Below are 16,538 nucleotides of genomic sequence, written 5' to 3'. Positions count from 1 at the left end.
ACATGTGTGAGTGTGTGCATTTTTCAGCGACACCAAAGAAATCACAAAGCCACCCTTTACAGTTCAGGAGTACACCAATCTTCTGCACCTTGGTGTTCGGCAGGGACTCCTCAATGTCATTGTGCCAGGCGGAGATCCGGGCATTGAACCATTCCATGCACCACGAGCTGCTATTACGCCCTAAGCGGCTGTCAACTCTTGCCTGGGCATGCTCCCATAGCAGATGCCAATTCCACAGAGTTGCTGTGCTCTCTCTCGACTTCCCAGTAATAAATGCCCCTTTTTGAAACACTGGAGCTACTACTTGGAGCAGTAGGAGAGCGATGAGGGTGGTAGCTGTAATTCTGGGGAATATCCGACACAGACATTTGGTGTTTTTCTCTGATAAATCACTTTTCATGGGCTGTGTTTGTAATCCAGACTGATTTTGTAGCAACGCTGCCAGAACATACGTAAGTTCATACCAGAGAAGTCACGCCAGACCAAGCACTACACCTATTAATGCACACCAAAGGCAACAGGAGATAGTAGCAGCACTGATTCTAGCACTGTGAAGTGTAATCCCAGATTTTCAACCATCCAGCTCCACTGGATGACCCCAGAGTTTGTGGAACAAAAGGATAGAAAAATCTTTTCCTACATGCTTCACTCCAAAGCATACCAAATTTCAAAACCTCCATCATGTCCCCACCTCCCAGCCTACACTCATTTTTTTCATACGAAAAAGCCCCACTGTTGTAATTTTCCTTACGGCGAGTTGCCCCAGCCCCTGATCATTTCTTCTGGCCACTGCGTGCCATTTCAATTACATACTACACTAGTGAAAAATCAGTATGTTGTACATATATATGCATATGTATAACTAACATCTGCTTTGTTTACTTACTAATGAACTCATTTACCACTTTATTTAGGATCTGCCCCCCTGGGAGAATATTTTGGATTCCTTTGCATTCCCTTTTTGGTTTTACTATTTTAATAATTTGGTAAACACCAGAAAGCCTGTCCAAATTGCTGCTCACTCAACTTCAAATGTTTATGTTGGAGCACCAGTGCCACCCTCTGGGGAGCCCACTTCTTTGGTCTCACAATTGTGAGAATTCTCCACTTAGTCTTCTTCTCTACACTCTGTTTTTTCACCAGTTATTATCAGTAAGTGCACTTGTCTTCTTTTCCCATGGCTGTTAAAAGCCCAAGATGATAAACTGAGACAGCCATGAAAAGACAGGACTCACTAGAAAAGACATTGATGCTTGGAAAGGGGGAGGGCAGCAAGGAAAATAGAAAATTCCAGTTTGTCAATTTTTGGAAGTTTCAAATCACCGCATCTTAACTACTATCCACAGGATTTTTGATGCTCTAAAACCGGCAGGTGAACTGTGGATTTTTAGATGTTGTTGGACTGCAATTCCCACATCCTTTTGCTATCAAAGCTGACGATAGGAATGCCGACAGAAGCTGCAGTCCAACCGCATCTGGACACTACATTTTGGCATAATACATCTGTTCTTTATTTTTTTATTATTTGATCTTTACAATCTTATCTGCCCGCTTACCGAGAAAAGACATTCCGATAACTGCTCTGTCATTTCCTGGATTGCCTGAGCCCTTCTAGAAAGTTGAGGTACTCTGTTTGCTTCCTAATAAGCTAGATGGCAAAGTGCTGGGGAGAGTGAGGTGGGCTACTGGAACAGACAGGGACGCTTTACAGACCATCCCAAGGGCGGTCTGAAAAGTGCCCTCATTTGCTGCGGCAGAGGAGCCTCTCGCCTATCCAAACACCGGCTCTCTGCGAAGCAAAAGAGCCACAAAAAGCGTTCTTTTTTGCACCATGGAAATGATGCCGCAAGGTGCCATGGCATACTCACGGCATCACTTCGCTGTGCGACCTGCGGATGCTGGTGTCCGTGCCGTCAGTCGGCCGAGAGAGGAGGAGGAGGAGAGAGCTGCTTGGCAGCCATTTTTGAGACCGTGTGCTTGAGACCGTGTGCTCATTGCTGAAGGGGCGGAGCTTTGTGAGTCACTCTGTGGTCACAACGGGCGGATCTGCAGACTAGCTTTATATACCAACTTCCAAGCCTTTTTAGTTTTAGTTTTCTTTAACTCACAACTCTACTCAGTGGCTCAGGTTTAGAATCAGATTTGAAACAGAACCTGCCCTTTAAGTGTAAGATAGCAGCCCGTACATTCCTTTAAGAAGTATTCCCAGTAGATTAACTGTTATATTCATTACTAAAGACTTTGCAGTATGGCAACGAGGGATCTGCTGCAGTCACCTGCAACTCTTGTGGGATGTTTCTCTTCTTGCCTACAGAAGTCGAGAACTTCACATGCACCAGTGCAAGTTGTGTAGCACTCTTGGAGGAGAAAGTGCAGCAGCTGGGTCCAGAGTAGCTACACTTCAGCATATTAGGGAACAAGAGGTTTCCTGGACACAATAGACTAACCATTTGGTGAGTACCCCGCAGAGGAAGATGCTAGGGTGGAAGAGGTCACTTGCCAACAGAGGAGGCAGAACAGCTGGAGGAATGTCACAAAGAGAGTAAGAAGCCAAGAAGGATTGTTCGGGGAGCTTGCGCTAGAGAATCGATTCGAAGCTCTTTCCCTATCAAGGAGGATGAAGAAGAGCAGCATGGACAGACTTCAGGGAAGAGCAGGGGAGCCTGAGAGTCCCACCGAGGGAACAGTCGCTGCTAAGCCTCGGAAGAGGCGTGTGGTTGTAGTGGGCGACTCCTTGCTGAGGGGTACAAAGAAGCAGTGATTTGTAGGCCTGACAAGATGTCTTGAGAGGTCTTCCAGGTGCAAAGATCTGGGATTGTACAGAGAGGCTGACAAGACTGGTCAAGCCTACTGACACATACCCCTTCCTTTTGGTCCACGTGGGAACTAATGATACTGCAAGACACAGCCTGCAGAACACAAAAGGGATTACGAGGCGTTGGTAGGAAGCTGAAAGGAATGGATTGTACAGGTTGTCTTCTCATCTCTTTTGCCAGTTGAAGGGCAGTCCAGGAAGGAGAGGAAAATAGCAGATGTGAACAACTGGCTTCGCAGATGGTTGCCGCCGAGAAGGATTTGGATTCTTCGCTCATGGTGCGGCTGCGGTTCCATGAGGAGGACTTCTTGCAACAGAGGGTTGCATCTCACGCCAGTTGGAAGAAATGTTTTTGCCAACAGTCTCAAGAACTTGATCAGGAGGGCTTTAAACTGAGTTCCGGCGGTGGAAGGGAGACAATATTAAGGAGGCGAAAGGGATGGAGAAAATAGTCAACTGGCATAAGAGAGGAAACAAGGCAAACAGTGCAAGGACCCCACAGTGGGAGGCAAAAAAACTTGCACAGGCAGCAACTAAAAGGAAACACGGTCTGCGATGTCTCTACACTAATGCACAGAGCATGGGAATAAGCAAGATGAACTCGAACTCCTGTACAACAAAGCAAATATGTATAATAGGCATCACTGAAACCTGGTGGGATGAGTCTCATGATTGGATGTGGAAATAGAGGGTATAACCTTTTAGAGAAATAGGCCAAACAGGAAAGGAGGAGGAATAGCACATTGTCAGAGATATTTACACCAGTGAAGAGAGATCCTGGACTCATACATGGAAGCCAGGTGGAGAACATCTGGATAAAGAATCAAAGGGGAGGGAAACAACAAAGGATGTTCGTGAGTGTCTATACAGACCCCCAAGTCGACTGAGGAATTGGATGATATCTTTCTAGAACAGTGACCACACAGTCAGAAAAGAGAGATGTAGTAGTGATGGGCAACTTCAACTATCCTGATATTTGCTGGAAGTCAACTCAGCAAAATCCTCAAGGCCTAGCAAATTCCTCACTTGCCTAGAAGACAATTTCATTGTCCAAAGGTGGAAGAGGCAACAAGGGGGTCAGCTATTTTGATCTGATCTTAACCAACAGGATGACTGGTTAATGGGGTGCATAGTGTGGTCATTAGGTGGAAGTGACCATGTTCTCCTGGAGTTTGTCAACAGTGGAAAGGAGAAGCCAGGCATATGTCAGACACGCATCCTAGAATTTAGGAGAGCGATTTCAGTAAACTTAGAAGTATTGAGGGCGATTCCATGGTCAGAAATACTAAAGATAAGGCGTTCAGGACAGATGGGAGTTTCTCAAAAGAAATACTGAAGGCACAATTTCAAACAGTTCCAGTGAGAAAGAAAAAACGGGAGGTGTCTCAAGAAACCAGGATGGATGCTAAGGAACTTTCAACCGAGGCTAAGTTTGAAACGGAACATGATAAGAAATGGAAAAAGGGGGAAATCACAAAAGGAAATCAAAGAATCAGCAGGCATGTGTAGGGGTAAAGTCAGAAAAGCTAAAGCGCAGAATGAACTCAGGCTTGCTAGGAGGGTAAGAACAATAAAAAGGGCTTTTTTGGATATGTCCGCCGCAAGGAGAAGGAGGAGGAACCGTAGGGCCACTGCGTGAGAGAAGATGGCAAAATGCTAACAGAGACCGAGAAAGGCAGAATTACTCAACACCTTCTTTGCCTCCGTCTTCTCGAAAAGGCAAAGGGTGCTCAACCTGAGGATAATGGAGCAGAGGACAGATAGGGGAATTTGCACAGATAGTAAAGAGATAGTAGAGGAACACCTTATTAAACTAAATGAATTTAAGTCTCCGGGACCGATGAACTTCATCCAGGTATTAAAAGAACTGGCAAATGTAATATCGGAGCCATTGGCAATAATCTTTGAAAACTCCTGCAAAACAGGAGAGATCCCAGCAGACTGGCGGAGGGCAAACGTTGTCCCCATCTTCAAAAAGGGAAAAAGAGGATCCCACAATTATCGTCCAGTTAGTCTGACATCAGTACTAGAAAGATTCTGGAGCAGATCCTTAAACAGAGAGTCTGTGAACATCTAGGGCAATGCCATAATCACAAAAAGCAACATGGGTTTCAGAGAAACAAGTCTTGCCAGACAACCTAATCTCTTTCTTTGTAAAATTACCAGCTTGGTAGATGAAGGGAATGCTGTGATATAGTATATCTTGTTTCAGTAGGCCTTTGACAGTTTCCCATGAACATTCTTGCAAACAAGCTTGTAATGTGGCTGACAAAGGAACTGTTTAATGGATCTGTAATTGGTTGGACCGGCCAACCCAAAGGGTGCTCAACAATGGCTCCTTTTCATCCTGGAGAGAAGTGACCATTGGGGTCCCACAGGGCTCTGTCCTGGGCCCAGTGCTATTCAACTCTTTATCAATGACCTGGATGACAGAATTGGGAGCATACTTATCGAATTTGCAGATGACACCAAATATTAGGGGGAATAGCTAATACCCCAGAGGACAGGATCAAGATTCAAAATGACTGAATAGACTAGAAAGCTGGGCCAAAGCTAACAAATGAAATTCAACACGGGGAAATGTAAGGTATTGCACTTAGGGCGGAAAAATAAAATGCACAGATATAGGATGGGTGAACCTGGCTGAATGAAACTACGTGTGAAAGGATCTAGGAGTCCAAGTAGACTACAAGTTGACATGGTGAACGTGTGATGCGGCAGCTAAAGGCCAATGCTCTTTTAGGCTGCCATCCATAGATGTATGTGTCTAGATCAGAGAAGTAGTATGTGCCACTGGTTCTGCTCTTGTCAGGCCCCACCTAGAATATTGTGTCCAGTTCTGGGCACCCAATTCAGAAAGGACTTGGAAACTGGAGCGTGTCCAAAGGGGCGCAAAAAATGTGAGGGTCTGGAACCATGCCCTATGAGGAACACTTAGGGAGCTGGGATGTTTAGCCTAGAGAAGAAGGTTAAGAGGTGATATGACGCCTGTTTAAATATTTGAAGGATGTCATATTGAAGAGGGGCAAGCTTGTTTTCTGCTGCTCCAGAGAACAGGACCCGGAACATGGATGCAAGCTACAGGAAAAGAGATTCCACCTGAACATTTGGAAGAACTTCCTGACAGTGGGCTGTTCGACAGTGGAATGCACTCCCTCGGAGGGTGATAGAGTCTCCTTCCTTGGGGTCTTTAAACCGGGCTGGATGGCCATCTGTCAGGGATTGCTTTGATTTGGATTTCCTGCATGGCAGGGGGTTGGACTGGATGGCCCTAGTGGTCTCTTCCAACTCTACGATTCTATGATTCTATGAAATGGCGGCGCCCATGTAGAATGGGCGTGCCATTTTGTACGCGCTTGGCGTGTACTAGGGTTAGGGGCATCCAAAAGAACACCCCTTTCTAATCCTAGTACGTTGCTGAGGCACGTACTAGGTGCCCCTGTGTACACGGACCTAGATGACTCAGGCACTTACATTCCAAAGTCCTCTCTTGATTTATTTAAAAAGGTTTCCCGAGTCTCCGACTGAGTCCGTGGCAGAGACCTGCTTTCTCCGTTCTTTCCGGCTGGGACTTTGTGCTGTAGAAAAGAAAACAGAAGTGGGGGAGGGTGAGTGAAGTCTCGTCCTGTCCTGGGGGAAAGGCGCAGAATTAATAAAGAGGAAGGGATGACGGGATTGTGGTGGACAGATGAAAAAAAATGCTTGAAATCATATTCAAATATAAAATAATAAAGCTGATCTGGCTGCTTACAAAGATTTACACAACTCTGGAATCCAGGTTGCCCAAATATCACCTGACATTGTAGACCCAGCCACAGCCATTCAGACGTAGATCTCTCTCGTTTCAACAGGGCTTTTCACCCCCTCCTTCCCAAATCTCTGGAGGTGTGCCAGTGTGCTTGAAGACTACACACACTTCCAGCCCTGGAAGACAACATACTTGATTGGCCCATCCAAGGGAGCCACTGAATAACATCTACCCAGGTTAACAAAGCCCTCACTCCTGACAGTGCTCCTGGCCCAGCGTTCACTAAACATCTGAAGAAGGGAAGACTTTCTCCATTTCACCCCTGTGCCCACTGCTGATCCGATGAGGCAGCAGGCAGGAAAGAGAAAGAGGGGTTTTAATCATTATTCACCTTAAGCCTCTAAAGGTTCTGGGAGCTAAATGCACCTAACAGACAAACTCAAGAGGCATCCTGGACAATAAATAAATGAAGGCAGTGATATATTACATGTGATATGTTAATTTTTGTCTTGTTAACAAATAATGGAAACCCTTTGGAGAACTATTTGAAGACAGTGTATAAGAAAATAACTAAAGCCCAATCTAAAAACAGTCACTCTTTGCTCATCACTATGACCACAGATGTATTTTTGATCAAACAAACCTGTTCTCCCATATTCATGCCCACTTCACAATCATCTGACTCTAATGCTCCCTCTGGTGGTCTGGCCCACACCAAACCTGATGTAGTTTGCATTGCAACTCGCAAATGAGGTGGGAAATAAAACTTTTACTCTATCCCTGTTTAATCTCATACATTTCTTCGTGACACTTATACACCGTTTTGAAAGGAATGGCAAAGAAAGGAGGTAGGGAAGGAGAAGATTAGAACTCTATAGTTATCCTTAGAAATTCAAAAGCTCTTACATTGTACCACTTACCACCATATTTGCATGGTCCCTTCCCTTTACGAAGTGCTGAATGAACTTTGTATGTGTTCTTACCACAGAAACTCGAGGTATGCTTTAGTTACTCTCATTTTACATGTGAGAAATGGAGGTCAAGAACTCAGCTGTCAATGTGTGGGAATAGAAGAAATCCTATGCGTGTGTTTATTTGAAAGACCATATCTCCCAGTATGAACCTATTAAAAGCCATAAGATCATCTGGAGAGGGCCCTCCTCTTCTGTCCACCATCTTCTCAGGCTTGTTTGGTTGGGAACAAAGAAGGGAGCCTTCCCAGTGGCTGCTCCCAGACTTTGGAACTCTCGCCCCAAGAGAGACCATGCTTGCTTGGTCCTTGCTCTCCTTCTGATGGCAAGTAAAAACATTTTTGTGCTGCCAAGCCTTTACCAATAGTACAGGTTGGGTTCTTAATTCTATGTAGTGCTGGTTTGAAAAAATTTAAGGTTATATATTAGTTTTATTTCTATTGTTTCAATGTTTTAGTATTCTAACTGCTTTATAGTAACATTTTGCTTGATCTTTTTCTTTTTTACTATACAGTGGTACCCCGGGTTCCGAATTTAATTCGTTCCGCCGCCGCGTTCGTAACCCGAAAATCTTCGTAAGCCGAAAAAGCCATAGGCGCTAATAGCGAAAGCCGCAATTTCGTGCGAAAAAGCGCCGAAAAGCACCAAAAAATTTTTTCGTAACCCGAAATAACCTTCGTAACCCGGAACAGTTTTTTTCAATGGATTTTTTTCGTAACCCGGAAATTTCGTAAGGCGGCGCATTCGTATCCCGGGGTACCACTGTATATATACACACACACAATCATGATTTAAAAATAAAGAAAAAGAACATTTTTCTGTATTCTAACAAACATAAAATTATCTTCAATATTTTGTATTCTGTCTTTCTTCTTCTCCAACCTTATGTGTATTTATATTTTACCATATACCTCTGCATTACCCATCTCTATTTAACATATGTCTCTATATTTTCATGCATCATCATCCTTGTTAAATTATACTTAATCTTCTGATTGCATTTTATGTTTTTAATGAGTGATGTTTTAATATTCTGCTAGTTTAATGCTATTTTAATGTGCACTTTTGTATGTTTTTAATTGTACTGTTTTAATTTATAAGCCACTTTACGTCCCAATTTTTGGGGAAAAGAAGGATATAAATAAATATAACAACAACTACACTTCACATGGGAGGTGTGTGAGGAGGGGCTAAGTACCTCTAGGCCCACTGTCATGTCCCTATCACCAGCGCCATTGCTCTCTACACAATGGAAGGTGGAACCTTCTGCATTCCCATCCATTCCCTCTCAGCCATTTAGACCTCCGACTGTGTGAGAAGCCTACACAAATACAGCTAGGGTAGCCACTATCGGAGTTTGCCCTCCAACACATTTAAAACAGTGGGGCTGGTGAGAGGAAAGTGACACAGAAAGCTCAAAAGAACATCTCCACATTACCTTCATGTGGGGCTAATGCCATGAAGGAAGCAAATCTTCCTCAAAGGTTAAAATGAAGGAGTCAGTTCTCTCTGTTGTTGCTGTGAACATTCAAGTTGTTTCCAACTTATGGTGACCCTAAGGGAAACCTATCACAGGGTTTTCTGGGGCTGAGAGGATGGTCCAAAACACACCGAAGAAATAATCCAGTTTGAGACAGCTTTAATTGCCCTGGCCCAATGCTAGGGAATTATGGGAATTGTAGTTTGGTGAGACATTGAGCTTTCTCTGTCAGACAGCTCTGGGGCCACAATAAACTACAATTCCCAGGATCAACTAGCACTGAGCCAGGGCAGTTGAAGCAGTCCACATAATCCATATCAGATTATTTCTGCAGTGTGTTTTGGACCTATGTGAATTGCCAAAGGTCAGTGAGTTTCCATGGCTGACCAGAAAATCAACCCCTGATATCCATATAGTTTTGTCACTTCTGCTAGCCCAGCCCACCAAACCCACACAGGTTCTGACAAATTTCTTTCCATCTGATATGCTCAGAAAATAAGATAAAGATAGGCTAGCTGTTCCTCATATCTTCTAATATGTATCAGTGGGAAGAAAAGGAAATTGTCACTTTCATAGGATCAAACTTACAGCGTTTAGCAGGTCTGCTTCTCCGCTCTGAAAAAAAAGAGAGAGAAATAGTATCTGATTTAGTTGATGGAGAATACAATGCAATATTTTAAAACAAATTCCTCAGCATATGAAAAGAAAGGGGCAACAGTGATTAAAGATGAAGGACTGCTGGTAGGCTGTACTGAAACATCTAACTAGCAAAGTGGTTTTAGATGACAGTAAAGAATCAAGCTGACATATAGGAAGCAAAATACAAAGACTCATCCTTACCCAGAGTCAAGATGAACACAGTCAAAAGGAAAATATAACAGTCACAGCAATAATACAGCAGACAGAGGAGCAAAACTGTTTCATTATATTTTTGTTGTTGTTGTGGCCTTCAAGTCATTTCCAAGTTATCGTGACCCTATCATGGGTTTTCTGGGGCTGAGAATGTGCGATTTGCTCAAGCTCATCCAGTGGGTTTCTATGGCTGAGCGAGGAATCAACCCTGGTTTCCAGAGTCATAATCTAATGCTCAAACCACTACAACACAGTCACCCACTTTAGGTAAAATCTTCTTTCTTTAATACAAGGAGAACCTGGAAAGAAACTCTGCCTCACATAGTATATTCTTTAACTGCATAATGAAATCTTGGCAAGGAAAGGGCTCCTAAATCAAGCTGCAGAAACCTTGCTGGTACAGCCTGGTTTGTATCAAGGTAAGTTTTCTCTGGTCTTTCTTAAAATCTTCCTTTCATGCACTGGTTGAGTAGGGTTACAGCACTCATTTCTGAATGCTTTGTAAGGGCAAAGGGCAAACACAGGGCATAAGCCAAATGAACAGCAGACTCATAAGCATGACTGCATACAAAGAGGATGGGGTCACCACCAATCACCCTAAACCTAGGAATTTTCCTGCCTTCTTTTACACTTCAGCAGCCTCAATGCTTGTGGAAACTGCCCTCAGCACTCACTGGTGTCAGTAGCAGCAGCAGCCTCCTTTGCAGACGTCTCCCATGAAGAATTTGCTGGAACACTGCCTCCTTTTGGAGCATCTTTGAAAAAGACAATGACACACACAAACAAAGCAAACTAAGGAGTAGGATTTAACAAAGAAGTGAGTGTGGAAGGGGAAATGCAAGGAATTTGCTTCTTCCACAATACCAGGTCATACTTACCATGGCAGAGGAACAGGAGTAATTCCATTTACTATACAGCAGGAACCATCTACCTGTTACCAAGGGTGCCTCTTAAAGGAGACACTACTAAGTATACTTGGATTACTTGTTAGCAAAGTTCCTAAAATGATTCCAAATGAAAGGCCATATAATTCCAAGGATAGGAATTATGTGGCCTGTATGTCGATCTTTGGGGGAGCCTAGGGTAGAATGGGACCTCAACAACTACCCAAAGGTCAAGACATCCCCTAAAGGGTTTTATCTGGCTGGAAAAAAGGTGTTTGTTGACCAACTCCCCATATTTTTGGTGTAAAAACACTTTAGCGGGGTTACTAGCTGCTGTTTGCTAGGCTCCTCACCGCAACCCTCCCCCAACCCAACATGTATAAGAAATGGAAAAATGGGGAAATCACCAAAGGGGAACTTAAATTGCTAGCATGTGTAGGGGTAAAGTCAGAAAAGCTAAAGCGCAGAATGAACTCAGGCTTGCTAGAGAGGTTAAGAACAATAAAAAGGGCTTTTTTGGATATGTCCGTAGTTCATAAGGTCCTGAAGACTTATATTCATTTAGATTAACCAGATATTCCTGTACTATCTGTTTACTTATTCTCTGCTGAATTTTCCCAATTCTGTCCTCTGCTCCATTTTCTTCAGGTTGAGCACCCTTTGCCTTTTCTGAGAAGACTGAGGTAAAGAAGGTGTTGAGTAATTCTGCCTTTTCTCTGTCCCCTGTTAGCATTTTGCCATCTTCTCCACACAGTCGCCCTACCTTCTTCTTTCTTTTGCTGCGGACTCTCTTTGGGACACTCAGAGGCCGGCAAACACTGAAGGGCGGCACACAGATGCACCTGCCTCTGGCTGCTGTTCTCCGAAGCCCGTTTGCCAGTCTCTGAGTGTCCTGCCTCTGGCACCTGCCCTCTGGACGGCTGGAGGCCAGGAAAGGGGAGGGGGCGAAAGCCCTGCCCCCTGGAGGGAAACCTCACCCCCTAAAGAGCAGAAGTCCCACCCCCCGGAGGCCGGAAGCCCCACCACTGGCACCAGGTAGAGCCCGGTACCATAAAAAATCAGTTGGGGCACGTGGCCCCAAACAGGTTCACCATCACTGCTCTAGCATTATCTCTGGTCAAAGTTTCCAACGTTAAGCAGATTTTAAGAAGTAGTAGAAACTATTTGGACAGGGACAGCATGACAAAAGACGTTTGCATAGACATTACAAAAAATTATGCTTCTGTCACAGCATCTTACACTTTAAAGAGAGTTGGAGACATATATGCTACTCTCAAAGAAACACAAGTCAGGCCACATGCTTTACTTAGGCCCTGTGCAGTTCGATACTTTGGGCCAACCTGGGGGCAGAGTCGGGGCATAGCCATGACCACATGGCTCCACACAACATGGTGTGTAGCATCACAGCGGTCCTCTAGCACTGTATCCGTATGATGCAGCGCCAAAGGAGCACCTTAAAGCCGTGGTGCTGTGGTTATCACGCCCTTTCCAGGGTGCAGAAAGAAGCTGCTCTTTGTGGCTCCTTTTCACACCCTGGAAAGGCCAAATTAAGGCCATGGCGTGCAGTTCAAATCTGGCTGTAAAAGGGGCAGCTGGAGGCCGCCCCTTCAGGGCTGTGTGTACAGCCCCTTACTTACTTAGTGAAGTGTTCTTTTTTACAGTCTGTAGGTTGGGCTTCCCTTGTGAGCTTCCTGCAAGGAAAGGGGAGAGCAGAGGGAGGGAGGGAGGGAGGGAGGGGGGGGGGGGGAACAGACCCGAAAAAGTTAGAACAAAAAAACGGGAAAGGCCCAAAAATGGCTTAAAAAAGGGGAAAACACATTCCATAAATGAATAATTCACCTCTTTTTTCCTTCCTTTCAGGGTGAGTCAAATATTGTTTCAGAGTTTCTTTCAGGTCAAAGACTTTTTGAAAAAACAGTTTGTATCAACTTTTGATCCAAATCTATTTTGGGAATGAATACATCTTTGATTTGCATCTGCCCTAATTTTGCTGATTTCTGTGGAGAAAAAAAGATATTCATGAGATCTGGGTCCTTCAAGCTTGTCAGTCACAGATTGCACACTGTCCATCTGAAGTAGAACAGCTAAAATAATTTTAAGCATGAAGTAGGCCTTTCCTTCTCTAAATGAAAAAAGGAGGGGGACAGTGGGAGCACAGTTCATCTATTGGAAGAGCTAAGCTAAGGTCAAAATTTTATAGATGCTTACTAGGAATTAAGACAAAATTAATTAAGATATATTTTAGGATTGGGTTGCACAGGTCAGTTTATACATCCTAAATGCATATACACTACAGCAGAGGAAAAGGCCATAAATGCTAGTACAAAATGTCATGCTTGAAGCTGCCATCCTTGCCTATTGCAGCGGATTCTCTCTCCAAAGAAGCCATGTGGGTCACAATTCCAGAGTGTTCTCAGCATGACTTAACTCATAGGGTTGTTTTAAGGATAATAGGAAGAGGAAGAGAGCCATGTACACTTCCTACAAATAAAAATTATATTTCTATCTACTTGCCCACCACCACCACCACCACCACCACCATCATACCTGCCCATCCCCATGGGAACATATTAATGGCTAGATGGATTTTCACTCATGTGGTGGGCAGCATGATCAGCATATGACATATAGGCAGTCATCCCCCAGAGCAGTTTACAATGAACAAACATTAATAATGGTTAATGATTTCGCTGTGCAGAGCTGGGTAGTACAGGTAGTAAATAACATAAACCCAATGTTTACAGGGAATCCACTTCTAACTGTAGCTTCCTAGTGTATGCATCTACCAAGGACAGTATAATTTTAGTATGTTAGAGTGAACACCATGTTTGGATGATGAGAGGACCTTAAACATGAAATGGTCCAAAGAATGAACCTTCCTATTAGACAAACAGAATTACTGTTTATTTTTTTCATTCACAAAAAAGGTCAGCTGTGGATACAAGAGTTTATGTCTAGCTGATGTGAAACAACTGGTAGTTTTATTGAGGAAGCAACTCTGTGAATGGAGGGAAGGACCTGAGAGAGCCTTAGGCTGTCTGTTCAGAAGTTAAAGGAGTTCCATGAAGCTGACAATTACCCTTAAGAAAGCGATGTCATCATCTTCTGACAAGACCATTTCAATTTGGTCTCTCTCGCCTTGGATTTCATTTTTCTTCTTGCCAAGGACTTTAGAGACAAAATCATATTTATCTAGGACTCTTTTCTCTTCTGCGAGGACCTTCTTCACACATTCCTTTTCTACTTCTTGAATTAAAGCTATCATTTCCAGGAATTCAGATTTCAGCAAATCCAACTTTTGTAAGGCTATACCCTGGAAAGACAAAAAGCTGTATGGAAATCATGTTCAGAATGGCTGCAGGGGCTAAGAGTGACTCCCCTCCTCTATTTATACTGATACAGCTTGATCGTATATATCAGGAGAAGTAAAATCATCAAGGTGGAAGTTAAAGTGGAATATTAAGCAGAGCGTTCCAGATTGAACAAAGAGTATTGTATAATTCATGTATACATGCAGTCAGTGTAAAACAGTGAATTCAATGAGTCAGTGCTTACTGATGTAGAAAATGAAATGCACCTCTCTTTTCTTTACTTAAAATAATTGTAGCCCATCTTGTATCACAAGATCTCAGGGTGGTGTAGAAATCAGTTTAAAATGATTTGTAAAAGCTACAAATGAGATAGGGAACCCTTCAGGTACACAAAACCTGGTTGGACTTTATCACACAGGGACCTATGTGCTTGCATCCTGAAAATGGTTAAAGTGTTGCCATCTCAGAAAAGCATACAAATGTGCAATTGATTATCATACACAGGGCACAACAACGTGTTAAAAGCACGTTACTATTGCAACAGAGTGGGTCGAAAGCACATTTGTTTTTCAGACAGATGAGGAAAAATCCCGTTGATGGCTTGGAAATAACTGTTTTGAACATGCACACAGAGACAGTAGTTGCGTCACCAGAAGTCACCCAGAGAAATAAGTAATTTTAGTTCTTTATAAAGTGTCCCTGCCTCTACTCAGTAGCTAAAGGCTAATGGGAAAGGCTTAAGGAGGAGACCCAAGGTGTTGAAGGTATAAATATCGTGGTTTGACTCATGACCCGCTCAGCCATGAAACCCACTTGTAAGTCACACGCTCTCAGCTTCAGGGGAAGCCAATGGCAAACCTCCTCCGACCAAATCTTGCCCATGGAGATAGAAAGTTGTTTCTTACACTGGTTTGTTTCTGCTGCACCTGGACTTGGTCCAAGGACTGTAAAGCCTTTTTATTTAGCCCATCAAGTTCTGTCATTTTTTTCTTTAGCTGCAGCTGTAACAGAAGAAAAGAAAGTCTTCATTTAAAACACAGAACAGCCATTTCCATTCCAGCAGGGCTGTCGCTTTCAAGCATTTACTTCACAAAGGTGAGCTCACAGAAACCGATAAGCTCCATTTAGAGATGGATCTCTGCCTCAGGATTCTGGTTAAAGTGTCACATTTGCAGGTAAAGTTCTTGTTGTTTTTTAAAGGGTAGCAAACGTTAGACATCCTAGTTTGAGTTAAGGCGTGTCGCCTGCTTCCTCAGCAATGCGGATCCCAATAAAGAGTGACACATTTCAGACCTAAGAGAAGCATCAAATCAAATCAAATCAAGCTCTCTATTCTATGTCAATAGAGGCACTTCTTTCGACTCCAACCCGCAACGTTCCTCAGCAGAATCTTTCCCTCCCTCCGGGCAGCTGAGGAAGAAGGAAGGTTGCTCCTGGCTGAGGCCTTGGCCTCGGGGAGGGGGGTCCCAGTGGGGCAGCAGCCCCTGTGTTCCAGGCCGAGGGCAAAGCAGAGCCAGGAGCAGAGCCCCTCTGCCAGCCCCAGTCCACTGCCCCCCCCCCCCGCCCTTGGCTCTCTTTAGAGCGCATAATCCCTATGGAGAGAGAGGCCCGGGGGCAGGAGGAGAGCCTCGGGGGCGGCAGCAGCAGGCCCTGCCGGTGCCGGGGGCTGGTCTCACCTGCTGCTGGGCCCTGGCCTGGGGGAGGGCGAGGGGGGCCGGGCAGGCGAGGCCTTGGTGCCGGGGGCGGCAGTCGGGGCAGAGCAGGGCGGCGTGGAGGGGCGCGGGGCAGTAGCCGTCGAGGAGGCGGCCGTGCTCGGGGCAGGTCTGGCCGGGGAGGTCGCGGAGGGGCGGCCGGAGGAGGCGGTGGTGCTGGCGGAAGGCCGGGCTCTGCAGGTGGGGCCGCAGGTGCTCGGCGCAGAAGGAGGCCAGGCAGGTCAGGCAGCTGTGCGTGGCCTCCGACGGAGGAGAGCCCAGGCAGGCGTCGCAGGGCACCGGGGGGGCCGCCGCCGCCGCCGCCGCCGCCGCGGCTCTCTGCCCGCCCTCCGGGGGCTCCCGGGCCTCCTCGGCCATCTGCTCCAAGACCCGGCAGAGGAGGCTGTTGGTGGCCAGGGCGGAGGGCCGGGCGTCGAAGGGGCTCCTGCACTGCGGGCAAGAGAGGAGCGACGGGGAGGAGGAGGCCTGCCAAAGGGCCTGGAGGCAGCCCCGGCAGAAGTTGTGGCCGCAAGGGGTGGTGACGGGGCTCCGGAGGAGGCTCAGGCAGATGGGGCACTCCAGCTCCTCCGACAGACAAGCAGAAGCCATGCTCTTCAGCTGAGGGCTTCTCCTCCGACGGCTGCAGCGGGAAGAAGGGGGCCCCGAAAGCGAAACTTATGGACCCAGGAGAAGGAGGAGGGAGTTCCCCGAAGTCACGCGGGGAAGGAGGGCCCCAGCCCCGATGCCAGCACCGCGCCCTCGAGGCCAGGGCAGAGTCCGGGAGAG

The 16,538-nt window shown here is 45.5% G+C and overlaps 1 protein-coding gene across 1 annotated transcript in view; it reads right to left on the bottom strand.

Annotated features, from left to right (window-relative positions):
* Window positions 1–16,361, bottom strand: part of LOC121922936 (E3 ubiquitin/ISG15 ligase TRIM25-like) — a 25,729-nt gene extending 9,368 nt beyond the window's left edge. The window contains 8 exon segments of the mRNA XM_042452888.1: window positions 9,603–9,629; window positions 10,541–10,621; window positions 12,388–12,441; window positions 12,590–12,650; window positions 12,652–12,747; window positions 13,830–14,063; window positions 14,967–15,062; window positions 15,738–16,361. Of these exon segments, the coding sequence (XP_042308822.1) occupies window positions 9,603–9,629; window positions 10,541–10,621; window positions 12,388–12,441; window positions 12,590–12,650; window positions 12,652–12,747; window positions 13,830–14,063; window positions 14,967–15,062; window positions 15,738–16,361 (1,273 nt within the window).
* Window positions 16,362–16,538: the final 177 nt, after the last annotated feature.

The sequence above is a fragment of the Sceloporus undulatus genome, chromosome 2, assembly GCF_019175285.1.
Source record: "Sceloporus undulatus isolate JIND9_A2432 ecotype Alabama chromosome 2, SceUnd_v1.1, whole genome shotgun sequence".
In the NCBI taxonomy this organism is placed as follows: Eukaryota; Metazoa; Chordata; class Lepidosauria; order Squamata; family Phrynosomatidae; genus Sceloporus; species Sceloporus undulatus.
The sequence above is the reverse complement of the archived record's forward strand: the minus strand, read 5'-3'. Positions and strand labels throughout refer to the sequence as shown.